Source organism: Balaenoptera musculus, chromosome 13 (genome assembly GCF_009873245.2).
Source record: "Balaenoptera musculus isolate JJ_BM4_2016_0621 chromosome 13, mBalMus1.pri.v3, whole genome shotgun sequence".
NCBI lineage: Eukaryota > Metazoa > Chordata > Mammalia > Artiodactyla > Balaenopteridae > Balaenoptera > Balaenoptera musculus.
In genome coordinates, this window is record NC_045797.1 from 28,261,987 (window position 1) to 28,277,516 (window position 15,530).

At 35.8% G+C, this 15,530-nt stretch overlaps 1 protein-coding gene across 2 annotated transcripts in view; it reads left to right on the forward strand.

Moving 5' to 3' along the window:
- The window catches only part of EXOC6B (exocyst complex component 6B), a 714,846-nt gene that overhangs the window by 504,901 nt on the left and 194,415 nt on the right, over positions 1-15,530 (forward strand). For both annotated transcript variants that reach the window (XM_036873122.1, XM_036873124.1), the window contains exon 19: positions 11,231-11,372. In XM_036873122.1, the coding sequence (XP_036729017.1) occupies positions 11,231-11,372 (142 nt within the window). The remainder of the gene's footprint in view (positions 1-11,230; positions 11,373-15,530) is intronic.

The window sequence follows — 15,530 nt, forward strand, 5'->3', positions numbered from 1 at the left end:
AAAACCTGTAATGAAGAACTCATTAGGTGAAATTTTAAAAATGCATTAAATGGGTTTAGCAACGAACTCAACAAAGCAGAAGTCAAGATTAGTAAACTCAAAGATCTATAAAAAAAATCTAAACTTAAACACAGAGAGAAAAAATAATAAAAATTTTAATTTTAAAAATGACAAGGAGCATAAAAGAGAGACGGAACGTAGTTGAAAGGTGTAACATATGTGTCTTTGGAGTGTCAGAAGGAGAGGAGAGAATGAAAATGTTACAGAAGCACTACTTAAAGAAATAATGCTTGAGCATTTTCTATATCTGAAGAATTGCATCAATCCACAGATTTTGGAAGCTTGACAAGCACTGGGATCCCGCTGAGTCTTTGGCTGAATACTAACTGTTCATGTTTAGGGTGAAAAATCCATGAGGTCAGGCAAAAAACAACTTCCAGGGCACAGAAGCTGAGCACAATTGCCAGAATTCACAGAAGGAAAGGAGATGTTCAAGTTCCAACTTGTAAGACGGGAAAGACCCCACTGAACTCCTGAAGCATTCAGTAGAGCTGCCAGAAGAGTGGCTAGTAGAGGGTTCTAAAGTATCATTTATACTGGGCCTGAAGTAACTAGAGAAAAGATGATTCTAATCCCTACATAAAAGTGCATGCCAACAAACCTCAAAATTTCAAACTGAAACAAAAGTAATGGAATTGTTTGCCACAACAAAAGTCAACACTCTTTAAGGAAATTCAGCAAGATAGAGACTGCAATAGGTTAAAGATGCATATTATAAAGCCTAGAGTAACACTACATGTATAAAACAAGGAGCTGTAGCTAATAAGCCAAAAGTGGAGTTAAATAGATTCATAAAAATATTCAGTTAATTCAAAAGAAGGCAGAAAAATAGGAAAATGGGAGAGCAGATTAGATGAAAACAAAACTGAGATCAAGGTAATAGACTTAAATCCAACCAAAACAATAAATTGTTTCTATAATTTATATTATATAAACACTCTGAATAAATGGCAGAGATTGACTATTCTGGATGAATGAAATTATTCAACTATATTCTGCCTATAAGAAACTCACTTTAAATTATAACGACACAGATAGGTTAAAAGTAACAGGAAGGAATAAAGATATGCCAAGTAAACAATAGTCATAATAAAGTTGAGTTTCTGTATTAATATCAGGTAAAGTAAATCTCAGAAGAAGGAATATTCTAGGGATAAAGGTTGACATTTCATAGCGATAAAATGGCCAATTCATCAAGAATATATTACAATCTTAACTGTGTCTGCACTCAGCATTGGATCTTTAAAATGCATGAACAAAAAACAACTGAGGACTGCAAAGATAGACAAATTCACAATCACAGTTAGCTATTTTAACACTCCTTCGGTAACTGATAAAACAAGTAGAATACCAGTAAGGATACTGAAGACTTGAACAGCAATATCAAACCATTTGACTTAATTGGCATTTATAGGACAGTCCACCACCAACAGCAGCCTTGTTTTTTCCAGTGTAAATGGAACATTCACTAAGCTAGAGCATATTCTGGACCATAAAAGAAGTCTCAATAAATTTAAAAGGAGTAAAATCATATTGGCTATTTTGCCATCCACAACAGAAATAAATTGAAAATTAATAATAGACACATTTATATAGACATAGTGCATCATCTTTTTTTAATTTGATGCTGGATTTGATTTGCTATTATTATGTTAAATTTTAGTGTGTGTTTATGTGAGATACTGGTCTATAGTTTTCTGTTCTTCTTTTGTCTTTGCCTTTTATTTTGTTATCTGGGTAGTGTTGATTTCATAAAATAAGTTTAGAAATGTTTTCTCCCCCATCTCTTTTGTGAAGGATTTTGTTTAGAATTGGTTTAATTTCTTCCATAAATATTCAATAGAATTTACTAGGGAATAATCAGGGACTAGAGTTTCTTTGCAGGAAGGTTTTAAAATACAAATTCAGTTTCTTTATTAGAAATAAGTTTATTCAATGTGTATGTTTGTGTGTGTGTGTCTGTGTGTGTGTGTACATGTGATCAACTCAATAGATGCAGAGGAAGCATTTAATTGTCATGAAAAAAACTATCAGCAGACTAATCTAGTCTTATCTAATCTGATAAAGCATATCTATGAAAAACCTACCGCTGATATTTTACCTAATGGCAAAAGACTGAAATTTTTACCCCAAAGGCAAGTATGTTTGCTCTTACCATTTCAATTCAGCGTCCTATTGGAGCTGGTTAGTGCAATATGGCAAGTAAAAGGAATAAAAAGCATGATACTTGAAAGGGGAAAGAATTAAACTTTATTCTTTTTTTAAAAGGTAACACTGGGTTTTTTTTATTCTTACAAAATATTTATTGAAAAAATAAGGAAACCACAAGAAAAAGACTTACAAATTGGACTACATAAAAAACTAAAATTTCTGCATTACAAAATACACAGTACACAAAATGAAAAAAAAAATAAAGCTACAAAGTCAAAGAAGGCTTGCAGTACATAAAGCCAACCAAGAAACAAAACAAAACAAAAAAAAAAACAAACCAAAAAAACCCCCACTGTTGTCTATGTAGAAAATCCTAAGAGATCTACAAAAAAAAGATATTAGAACTAATAGTTTAGCAAGATCAAAGAATACAAAGTCACTATGCAAAAAGCAATTCTATTTCTATTTACTAATAATGAAATAATTAGAATCTGACATTTAAAAAATCAATATAATTTAAATAGCATCAAAAAACAGGGAGTACTTTGTAACAAGCAAAATATGTGCAAAACTTGTACATTCAAAACTACAAAACATTGTTAACAAAATTAAAGATCTAACTAAATGGAAAAGTATACTATATTTATGGACTCAATATTGTTAAAATGTCAGTTCTCCCAAGACTAATCTATGGCAGCTCTTCACCAGGCTTCTGGGTGAGAATTAAGCCTTAATGCTCTAAGGCATCCATTATATATAATAAATTAACATTTCTTATATTCATGTAAAATCATACTATCTATACCAACCTTGAGGGAATGATTGTAGATGTTAACAAGCTGATTTTAAGATCTATATGAAAATTCAAAGGGCTTAAAATAGTTAAGACTATCATGAAAAAAAAGAATAATGTTGGAGAACTTTATGCTGCCTGATTTCTATATCTACTCTAAAGCTTTGGCTATTAAGACAGTGAAGTGTTGGCATAAAATTAGACAAAAAGATCAATGCACTAGAATGGGGAGTCTCAAAATAGACCCACACCTATGTGGTCACTTGATTTTCAACAAAGGTGCCTATGCAATGCAGTGGGAGAAGGATGAGTCTTCTCAATAGATGTGTTCAAGCAATCCAGTATTTGAATTGAAAAGAAAATTAATCTTGACATCTACCCTACACTATAAATTAAGATGGATTATAGAGCTAAATGTGAAAACTAACACAGTAAATTGTCTAAAAAATGTGTGAGAATATCTTCAAGACTTTGACATAGGCAAAGATTTCTTAGACAAGTCACAAAGGGCATGAGCCATGAAAAGAAAAGTTGATACATTGTACTTTATCAAAATTATACATTTCTGATCCTCAAAAAACACCATTAAGGAAGCAAAAAGGTAAGCCACAGAACATGTGAGAGTATTTGCAATACATGTATGTGACAAAGCAGTCATCCAGAAAAGACAAATATCTTGTACAAATCTCTAAGGAAATGTTAGAGAGTCTGCACTTTGACCTACTCCCAACATGGACAATAAACTTGAACAGGTACTTTACAAAAGAGGATATCCATTTGCCCAATAGGCACATGAAAATATGCTTTTAACAGAATTATGCATAAGGGAATATAAATTGAAACTGCAGTAAGATGCCACTATACTCTGGTAAAATAGCAGGAATTAAAAAGACTTATAGGGGCTTCCCTGGCGGCACAGTGGTTAACAATCCACCTGCCAATGCAGGGGACACGGGTTTGATCCCTGGTCCAGGAAGATCCCACATGCCACGGAGCAACTAAGCCTGTGTGCCACAACTACTGAGCCTGCACTCTAGAGCCCGCGAGCCACAACTACTGAGCCCACGTGCCACAACTACTGAAGCCCGCATGCTCTAGGGCCTGCATGCCACAACTACCGAGCCTGTGCTCTTGAGCCCTTGTGCCACAACTACTGAAGCCCACGTGCTGTAGGGCCCTCATGCTGCAACTACTGAGCCCGCGTGCTGCAACAACTGAAGCCTGTGCTCTACAACAAGAGAAGCCTAGAGCACATGCTCCACAGCAACAGAAGCCACCACAATGAGAAGGCCGCACAACGCAACGAAGAGTAGCCCTCACTCACTGCAACTAGAGAAAGCACGCACACAGCAACGAAGACCCAACGCAGCCAAAAATAAATTAAAAAAAAAAAGACTTATAATACCAAGTATAGGAGAAGATATGGAACAACTCTCATACATTGCTGGTGGGAGTATGAAATGGTATTATCACTCTGAAATTTTGGCAGTTTCTAATAAAATTAAGCATAGAACTACTCTGTGATCCAGCAGTTTCAATCCTAGGTATTTTTCCAAGGAAAATAAATAGTTCCACTTAAAGACTATTCATAACAGCACCCAATAGAAATAACCCAAATAGATATCAATAGGAAAAATGAATAAACAAATTGTGATTTATTCATACTTCTCAGCAATAGAAAAGAAGAAACTATGGATACATGCAGCAACATGGATGAATCTCAAAAACATAGTGAGCAAAAGAAGCTAAGCGTAAAAGAGGACACTACTGTAGGGTTCTTTTTATATGAAGTTCAAGAAAGAGGCAAAACAAATCTATGGGGCTGTAAGTCAGAAAAGTTACCTCATGGTGTGGGTGGATCTACTGATTTGAAAGGGGCATGAGGAACTTTCAGGTTTATGGAAATATTTCCTATCTTGATGGCAGTTTTATAGGTTTTTACATATGTAAAGGTCATCAAGCTGTATATTCTTAAGAGCTCCATATGTACTGTTCGTAATTATACCGCAATAAAAGCATGCATAGCAAAAAGTGTTTTTAAAAAGATTTCTGTGTTTCTTGAAAAATGACTGAATAGGAAAAGGAAACAAGTGGTTAAGTCTGAGAACCAGGTTTATGGCATCTGTTACATTCCTCCTCTGACACCTCCTTCCATCTACATCCTGAGTATGTACTTCCAGTTTTCTTTTGACTATGCTTTTTCCTTCGAGCTTCTTAATTTTTTCATGACAGATTAAGTAGGGATTGTTTACCTTTATTTACTTTTTGTTATGTTTTTCTTATTTTTGATTTATTAGAGGTTCACCGTCTCATTGTAGGCTCTACTAAAGTCATCAAATAATACCAAATATCTTGCCCAGGATATATTAACTATCATCCTTGGGCTTCATTTTCTTTAGCTGTTAGGGAACATTTGTTTGTCTAAAATAGGGATTTGTGAATCTTTTAATGAGTGGATGTTTGTGTAGATTCTCTAATTTGAATTTAAGAATGTTCTTTAAGTAGGATTGTAATCCTTCCTAAGACATGGATACAGTTGTGGGAAAATCAACTTGGAGAGGATATGTGATTTTTAAGGTTGTTTAGGTATAAAGATAAAGTAAGACTTTGTCATAGGGTTTCTGCAGCACATGGGAACCAAAGTTCCAAGCATGGGTCCCAGATAACAGGAACATATGGGAAGATCCAGAACTCTATCCTCTGAATGTGGCTTATTTAATGTCCATCCTAAGTAAATAGGAGGCTTAGTACTATGGGAATGAAGTGGCCTCACCCATAGCCATGGGATATTGAGGAAAAAGGAACAAGACAGCTTCCTTGTTCAATGAAGGAAGGGGCAGGCCAAAGAAACTGTCCACAGTAGTGGTCAGGGTAGAAGGTTAAGGAATTAGAGGTATAGGTACACAGAAAGAACGAGCAATTTATAGGGTGGCTTTACTTTACTCTGAGTGGTTCTTACTTGCCTTGCTAGATCAGTTTCTGTGTCTGAACTTTTCTCCATTTCATGGTGAAATAACTCATTAAATAACTAAAGAAAGATAAAATTTGACACACCAAAATGTAAGCAAGGGAGTGTTACTCAGAAAGCAGAGGAGAAATTCGGTGTGAAAAAACAGCTGTCTTTCCTGGCTCTCTTTAAGCATTCCTTACTTTGAAACTTGTTAAGATTATCCAGAGAAAGAGAAATTTGGCTTTGACCACTGAAGTCATTTAGTTAAGATTCTTGACGATCTGGAACTCAGATCTGATCCCAGTAGGTTGACAGAGAGCTGTGGTTGGAGTCCATTCTAAATATCTGCTGTGAATCCAGCGTTCTTTTGATGCTTCCTTAGATGGAGAAGGGAGAAAAAAAAATGTTTTCTTCTTGTCCTCTTCATTCCCTTACCCAAAGTCTCAAAGCAACAGAAGGACAATGTAGCAGCTACCCCAAGGCCTTTTACTGGGAGGCAGGATCAAATGATTGTTAAGAGCCTTTGGAATTTGACAAGGCTGGATTCACATCCTAGGTCCACGACTTACAAGGTATATTCATATGGCTTAACCTCTCTGTTCTTATCTATAAATAGAGGGTTAAATACCTCATGGGGTTCTTGTGAGAATTATGCGAGAAAATATTTTCAAAACATTTGGCACATAGTCAATGCTCAATAAATGGAAGCAGCTGCTCTGGTGATGGTGGTAGAGTTTGTCGTGATACTGAGGATGATAACGCTTTCTCTAAGCTCTTCACCTCTGCTCACTTGTATTTAGTACTATGACATAACACTTAGTACTGTGTAATTGAAGTATGCAGTAATTGAAAGTAATGATACTGAGCTTTCTGTATTTCTTTGAAGAAGGAATTTGTAAGATTCTTATTTGTCTTAATTGTGTTTAATTGTGTTTTTGTGTAAGAAACAATGGATGATATCTCCCTCTGTGAAGAAGAGAATGAGATACCTCCAAGGCATAAAGTTGGGCGGCAGTGTGTACCTACTTTGCAGTCTAGAGCTATGCTTCATTTAGATATACCAAAATAAAAATGCCATAGTTTCTTTCCTTGCAAATCATGTACTTTTCAAGGAAACGTAAATGCATGAAATGGCAGTGCAGTAAATCATCTAGTGCAAAGTTTTACGGTACAAGTTAAGACAGTAAATAGAGAATAGGAGGTAGATGGAATAATTCAAATTAGAGGATATGAATCTGGGTATATTTTTGAAGTAAATGAGTTGATTTCGTTACCAAAGAGCTACATGGTGAAAATCAAAGAAGTATTTTCATAGATCTTGACTCATGCCCGGTGATGGTTCTCACTGTGGTCATAAGCCTGACTTTGAATTAACAACATGAATTTAGTCACCAATGTACTCTTCTTCCCTTCCCAAAACTTTTTATAAAAAGGTATTTTAACAGGCTTGAGAAGTAGTATGAATTATTTAAGTGCTTTGGTAGTTGACTTTCAGTTCATTTAGTTGATATTTATTGGCTGTCTTGGAATACAGAAATATTGTAGCTGCATTAAGAGGCAGTATGATGTTGCCTGTAGAGCTAGTTGTAAGGTCTTGTGACTCAAATCTCCCTGCATCCCAGGTTCCTCATATGTTCAAAATATGATGATAATACTTAGGTCATTTTTCATCTTGTCTGGCATTCTGTTTCTATTTCTTGTGTAGTCTCTGTACACTGAGGCTATCATAGCTTCATAAGATATAACTTACTTGTGATTATCACTGATTTGAAACTGTTTCTGGAGGTATACGCAAAGGCAGTTTTGGTCATTTAGGTTTTGGTCAGTTTAGGTTTTGTTCCAAATTCTTACCCTGTCCTAGAGATTGGCAGTTTGTTCCTAGAAAGAATCTGCTCCATGAAGAGGGTGAAACCACCAATTTTTATTGCTTAGTGTGTTGATTGTTATTGCCTGGGTCTCTGTTTATCCTTTCTTAGAAAATCTGTGGATACCATGGTAGTAATGGAAACCAGAAGTGAAAAAGAGAATGGATAGCAGACTGTGAATTAACAAAGCTCCAAAGTGCTTTCTAGAATTAGAAAAATATTTAACAATGAAAATATACATTTCTGCAATTATCACTGTGTTTGGAAATAAAGAATTAGCTTGAGGGGAAGTAGGGTGGAAAGTGATTGGAGGACAGTTAAGTAACTCAGTATGTTAGGGTAGTATAACATATGATCATGTATAAGTGCCTTTGGCTCTATTGATTGATATATATTGATATAGACTTGTTTCATGTTAAAGTTAATAAGCTGCTTAATATTTTGAGATGAATAATGAGTCTGAAGTGTCAACTGACTTACACTAAATTACACTTCTAATGAGTGGTAGAGATAAAAATTCAAACTTGGGACTTTCTGACTGTGAGCTATCTTATTTTCATTTTATTAGGCCAGCTTCGTTTCTCCTTGGCAATCTGTTTTGACCACTGGAAACAAGCCTTTCAAATGCTGTCTTCTCAGCCTCCAGCTTAATTGGGCTTTTAGCTCTTTGATTTTTACAACATCTCCATGTTCAGTTTGTTAGGACCTTTAAGTCTTGGCCTTGGCCTGGATAATTATGCTGGACCACAGTTAAAAAGCATGCCCCAGCAGATACTCAGTATTTGAAGAGTTGGCTCCTGAACTACAACTGTCTTACCTGTTTGGACCTAGTTTTTATGTCTTGGATAACCTGTTAACCCTGTTATTATCTGGATCTGTTTTTGCCCAGCTGTTTCAGTATAAGACAGTATAAGATTTAGTGTTGCTTTTTAGGTGATGATTTACTGGAAAGATACAGATTTAGGATTGGGTAGAAGTAACAAATAGCTGTATGACTTTGTCTAAATTTCTTAACCTTGCGGAGAACCTTAGTTTATTCATCTACAGGAAAGGAATAATACCAACTTCTTGGGTTGATTGTGAGAATTAAGTGAAATAACATAAGATGTCAGCTGCCTAAGTATAGCACATCTTGGGCATATAGTAGTGTCCAAGAGACAGTAGTTTCTTTCCCTTTTCTCTGCCTTCTGATCTGCAGTGTTGTCTCTGGACATCTGCTCTAGTCTATCCTCATTTCTTCACTGCACGCCCACTCTCATTGTTGAAAAGCCATAGGGCTTCTCACAACTTTGATCTGCCCCCTCTGATTCTTCTCATGGGGCAGAGCCTGACAATTACGTTAAACTCTATGGCTCCTTGGTGATACCTGTTCCAGGTCTCCAGTGGGTTTAGTTGAAAGCATGCCATTTAATATGGATTTCTTTTACGTAACTTTTCTCTTTAGGATTCTTTATGCTTCCATTGCCTCGTTCCGACTTGGTCTCTACGGTATTCCCTACTTAAGTATTTCCATTTGTTGTGTTAAATCACCCACAGAGTGTGGGTCTTCAGAACCTACAAACAGAACCATAGAGGAGAAACATTTTTAGAATGTGTAATATAATAAGTCATTGTTTATTACTCTGTTATTTTTATTCTATAAAATAATATTTTAGTCAAATAAAAATTTAGAAGATATTCAATCTCACAAAATAATCAAAGACATAACAATCATAAAGTATCTCTTGTTTAATTGGTAGAAGAATTTGTAATAGTACTCAGTGCTGGTGATTATGCAATTAAGTGATACTCTAGGAAATATCTAGGAACATTGTAAATCAGAATATACCATAGGCAAAGCAGTTTATAGTTAGATATTTGGAAATCTGGCTTCCACCTGTGTTCCTCTTCATGTATACACATGTGCATTATGAATCACAATACATTGATACCCCTCATTCTGGTAGATTTGAGAAATAATCTTAAAGGAATTATCCAAAGTATATAAAAAGTCATGCAAATTTTAAAATTCATTCTGGTATTATTTGTTATATGTTTTTCCATTTAAAGCCTGCTAACTTTCGTGGAAGGCCCTGGCCCAGTGAAACGTATGAAAAATATATATATTAAAAAACTATAGTCAGAATCTGGCATTTTCATGAAGACCGACATTACTCTATGACCTACTCTGTTTATAATAGCGAAAGAAAAAAAAAAAGAAACAACCTAAATCTCCAACAACAGAAGAATGGACAAATAAATTCTGGTATACTCCTAAAATGGAATACTGTGGAATAATTAAAGGAATAAACTACAACCACATGTATTTCATTTATAAACATTCACATTCATAACATTGAACCAAAAACGCAAGTTGTAGAAGGACATCCTTTGTAATACAGAAAGTTTCAAATACATAAAATAGTAAAAATATTGTTTCTTATTATATACTTGTCATATAGTATTTTTATAATACAAATGGTATACTCAACACAAGAAACGGTCACCTCTGGGGAGAAGGAATAAAATGATTTAAGGAGGTCATATAAGGGCTTTAACTATATTTGTAATGTTTAGTATATACATAAGTGTTCATCATATAATTCTACATATCTTTCTGAATGACAAGTATTTCATGACTTCAAAAAAGAAGGATCCACTGACTAATATGAGGACTCAGACTTTTTCAAACTTATCCTGTTTTTCAGACTAGATGATAACAAAAATAAAATGGATATATATCTGGGGAAGAAATGGATATATCTTTCATGATGTATAACTTAGACCTGGAACTAAGATATAATTCACTAGTGTAAAGTGAATCTTTTAAAGAAGATGGTAAAATACTAATTTTAATATCAGTATTTAAAAAATTAGCTTAGAGTGTGTGTTCATAAACCTCAGTGTTTATTTTTTAAGAAAACAAAATTTATCCTTTTAATTATTTTTTTCAGAAAACCATTTTGTTTTAAACCATTCTTTTCATTTTATATGTGTTAAATCATAAAGTAGTAAACACTTTGGTTTCAAGATAAGTTAGGAATTGTTTACATTCGCTTTTTAAGAATTATGGTATTTTTAGAAGGGACTCTTTGAAATTTATTCTCTGTGGAAACATTCCTTCTCAGTTTAATTAAGATTTTGAATATTGTTAATCTATTGTTGATTTAGGAAGAAAGCACATCGTAAATAAATAGCTGGTCTTTATGAATTTTAGCTGAGTGTTATACTGACATGACTGATGGTAATGGAGCTAAATATTTAAGATGTTTGCCATGAGGTGCTATTAATTTCAAAGTTATTTGAATGCAAGGGTTATCATGATGGAGAAAACCTTTAAAGAAATTGCTAACTGAAAAATAAATGATTTTAATTTTCGTTGGAATTTCATTTTAATCCATCAGCCTTATGATTTACATTCTTGTATTTCAGGGAAAGGTGGCCCAGACAGCATGTATGTCAGCTTGCAAGCATTTAGCCACGTCCTTGATGCAACTTTTGCTGGAAGCTGAAGTAAGGCAGCTCACCTTGGGAGCATTACAGCAGTTCAACTTGGATGTCAGAGAATGTGAACGTAAGACAGTAAACCATCTCTTTGCTTATTTTGTTATACCTGCATATTCACTTCTGTGGAAAAAAAAGTTTTAGGTCTGTGGGGTTTTGGTCCTAATGGAGTCAAAGAGTACTAGAAATAAGAGTCTGTCACCAAGCTAATTTGAACACCCAAGAGTGCCTAGGCCCGTATGTAGAGCAAAGAAGATCCCTGGCATGGAAGTTTGCAGTCTAGAGGGGGATACAAGGCAGACATGCATTTAATACACACCAAAGAAAACCTGATTAGTTCAAAGACTTCAAAAGAATGCAGCTCTCAACCATTTCCTTTTTATGTTGTATTTGAAAACTAGTTTTTCATCTTATCTGCAAACTCTTCTTAGTCTAAAGAACGAATGGAGTATGCATTTATCAGTCAGAAATGCTTTCTATGACAGGTAGAAACAGAAAACCTTAGACAGAGTGGTTAAACTAAATAGGTTTTATTTTTCTCAGAGGCAGTGAGTTGCTGTATTAATTTAGTTGCTCAGTGATGTGATCAAGGACCCAGGCTCTTTTGTTCCCTCTCTTCTGTCATACTTAGAATTTTCCTCCTCATACATATTATAGTCAGGAGGGACTCACATTCAGTGCAGGAGGGAGGTGCCAGCATCACCTATTTTTTTATTAAAAAAATTAAAATCTTTTCAGTAAACCCGTAACAAACTTCCCTGTGTGTCTCATTGGTCAAAATATAGTTGTGTGGTTGCCTCCAGCTCTCAGGGAGACTGGGAGATTGAGTATGTGGCAAAGAGAAAGAGGAGCATCATTATTGACATAGTTGATTGATCATGAATTGTCTACTTGGAATTAAACACAAAATCAGGCTCTGGTTAGCAAGGAAGAAGGAACAAATGAAGAGTGTTGCGGTGTTCATTGTGCCATCAGTGAGAAATGAAAATGAACAAAAATATGACTCCTGGCAACTTTTTTCTGATTCTAGGAAAATTAAAATAGTGGAAAATTACATGAGTCTGCTAATACTTCTGCCCCACCTTTTAATTTTTTTACTGTTTATTGGTTTCCCTTGGTTGACTTTTTTTTTTTTTTTTCTGGCCACACCACACAGCTTGCAGGATCTTAGTTCTCTGACCAGGGATTGAACCTGGGCCCCCTGCAGTGGAAGCACGGAGTCCTAACCACTGTACTGCCAGGGAATTCTCCCGCTTGGTTGACTTTTGATGGCTGGAAATTAAGGCTTAATTGGCTATGCTATTTTTAATTAATTAATTAATTAATTAATTAAGACTTCCAGTTCCAGCCATCACAGAGTAACAGGTATCAAGGTCACCCTTCTGCCATAAACAGCTATAAAACTGGATAAACTGTATGAAACAACTTTTTTCATGCATTAGACAGCAGCACAAGGCTATGATCCTTCAGAGGGGACATGTACAAGGTAAGTTTGACATTTACTCTTGTTTTCTGTCTGGGGGCACTATCCAAACACAGCACAGGAAAGTAGAGCCCGAATAAAAAGCAGTGTTTTGCACAGAAACCCCCCCCAGAAATTGGCTTATAGGGCTGTTGAGGCAGCTTAGGTTTGTGGAGAAAGGTACCTGAGAGCAAGGAGTTGTTTAAAGAAGTTGCTCCAGAAATCTGCATTGGAGAGCCCTTGAGTCTTTGATCAAAAACCAAGTTGCCATGTGTGGTGTGAAACTCTGGGAGACTTAGCGGAGAATAGCCACTGAGGATCTGTGAGCTGAATAGGAATGCCAGTGGTCCCAGAGTGCTAGGAAACACTGGAATTCTGACCAACCAGAGCGGAGAGACCACCTTAACATATTGTGCATTCAGTAATACCCCAGAAGGTTAGGCATTAGAATGCTATTCAAGCTCTAGAGTAAGAGCTAATCTTGAGCCACCCTAATAAAGTCTAATAAGACTTGACAAGATAAAGGTAATCTGCCAGTAAAATAACTGCCTGCCAAAACACTCAACAATCTTTGAAGGAAGAGGAACATGAAAAAGTTTTCAGATTCTCAACCATATAGCATCTACAATTTCACATCAAAAAACTAAAATTCGACATACAAAGAAGTAGGAAAATATGACCCATAACAGAAGAAAAAATGAACAATAGAAATAAACCCACTGATTATACAAATGTTGAAAATAGTGGACAGGGCCTTTAAAAAACTGAATATAAATATATTCAATAACTTAAAGGAAAAAATGGATATAATGCATGACTAGAGGAAATTTTTTCCAAGTTTGATTAAAAAAAGTATTAACTCACTGATTCAAAAAGCTCAACAAATCTTTAGCAAGATAAACATATAGCCACACCCAGGCACATTATGGTCAGATTGCTAAAAATAACAGCAATAAAAGAGAAAATCTTAATAGCAGAAGAAAAGACACATTACATAATAAAGAGCAATGATAAGAATTACTGCTTATTTCTTATCAGAAACAGTGCAAACCAGAAGGCAGTAGAGGAACATCTTTAAAATCCTGAAAGAAAGAAAAAAAAAAATGCCTGTTAACCTTAACCTGAAAACTCTTTATCTTGTGAAAAATATCCTTCAAACATAACGGTAAAATATAGACATTTTCAAATAAACAGAAGTTGAGAAAATTTGTCACCAGAAGATCTATACCACAACACATTTAAAAGGTAGTTTTTCAAGTTGAAAGGAAATTATACTAGATGTCAACCCAGCTCTACAGTGCAGATTACATTGTTCAAAGATGTCTACCACAATATCTCTTTTCCTAGAATCTTGACACTACCTTATTAAGAACTGACATCTATTAGAGGGAAATGCACAGTATTGTATGCATATTCAAAATTATTTAATTGAAAAAAAAAAGAATCAACCTCTAATTTCCCTTCTCTTGAATCTGGGCAAGCTTGTGACTTGATTGTAACCAATAGAATGTGGCAGAAGTGGCCTTTGTAACTTCTGTGGCTGGATCATAAAAGACAGTGCAGCCTCCGTCTCCTTAGTTAGCTGCTGTATAAAAAGTCCCACTACCCTGAAGCCTCCATGCTGTGAGGAAGCCTAAACCAGCTCACTTGGAGAGACCACATGGAGGAGCTCTGATACGTAACATTTAAAATTTTATGCTGTTGGTACTGTATTTTGTTGCATTCCTTTAAATAGTGCTAGGTTTTGTTCTGACCTGGATTTACTGTACTTGGCTGGATCCTTTCAAGGTTTGCTTTTTCGTTTATATTGGGTCTAGAGCAGCCTTTCGTCTAGGTCCTATTTAAATCCCAAATCTAAAGCAATGCCATTTTGAAGGATTCTAGGCCGTGCCCCAGGTATCTGAAGATCTTTCAACTCTGGCTGATGGAAACCCAAAGTATGCCCAGCTCTGTAAGAGCTCCACAAATTATTCTGCCTATTCCTCTCTGGTGATTCTTTCCCCAGCCTTGGGTAGTTTCTTCTCATACATGCACAGATTAGTACTCAGCCAGATATTCAGTGGGAGTCTTTTGTAGTTTTCCTTTTGCAGCTCCCTCCATCTAGTCATTGGCCCTGCAAATACTAGCTGCCTTGGCATTCTGGACTATGATCTCTGACTTTTCAACTCAGACTGCCATGCTGTGTTTGTGTTCCTTCCCTTTGTCCGCTATGTATCACACCCCGGAAACTGCTGCTAGATATGCTCACCTGGTTTGTTTTCTTTCTTTCAGGGATCACAGCCCTGCACTGATTGTTGTCTAATATCTAAAACCATTCTTTCAGATGCTTTTTCCAGTTTTTCTTTTTTTTTTCCAGTGGGAAGATGTCTTCTTCCTATTACTCCATCATGAAATTAAGTGAATTCCATCATGGAATTAAGTGAATTCCATCATGGAATTAAATGAATATCTTTTCAAGGTTTTTCTTTTTTTATAAATTTATTTTATTTATATATTTTTGGCTGCATTGGGTCTTCGTTGCTGCGCGCGGGCTTTCTCTAGTTGCGGTGAGTGGGGGCTACTCTTTGTTGCGGTGCGCGGGCTTCTCATTGAGGTGGCTTGTCTTGTTGTAGAGCACGGGCTTTAGGCACACGGGCTTCAGTAGTTGTGGCCCATGGGCTCTAGAGCTCAGGCTCAGTAGTTGTGGTGCACGGGCTTAGTTGCTCTGCAGTATGTGGGAATCTTCCTGGACCAGCGCTCGAACCCGTGTCCCCTGCCTTGGCTGGC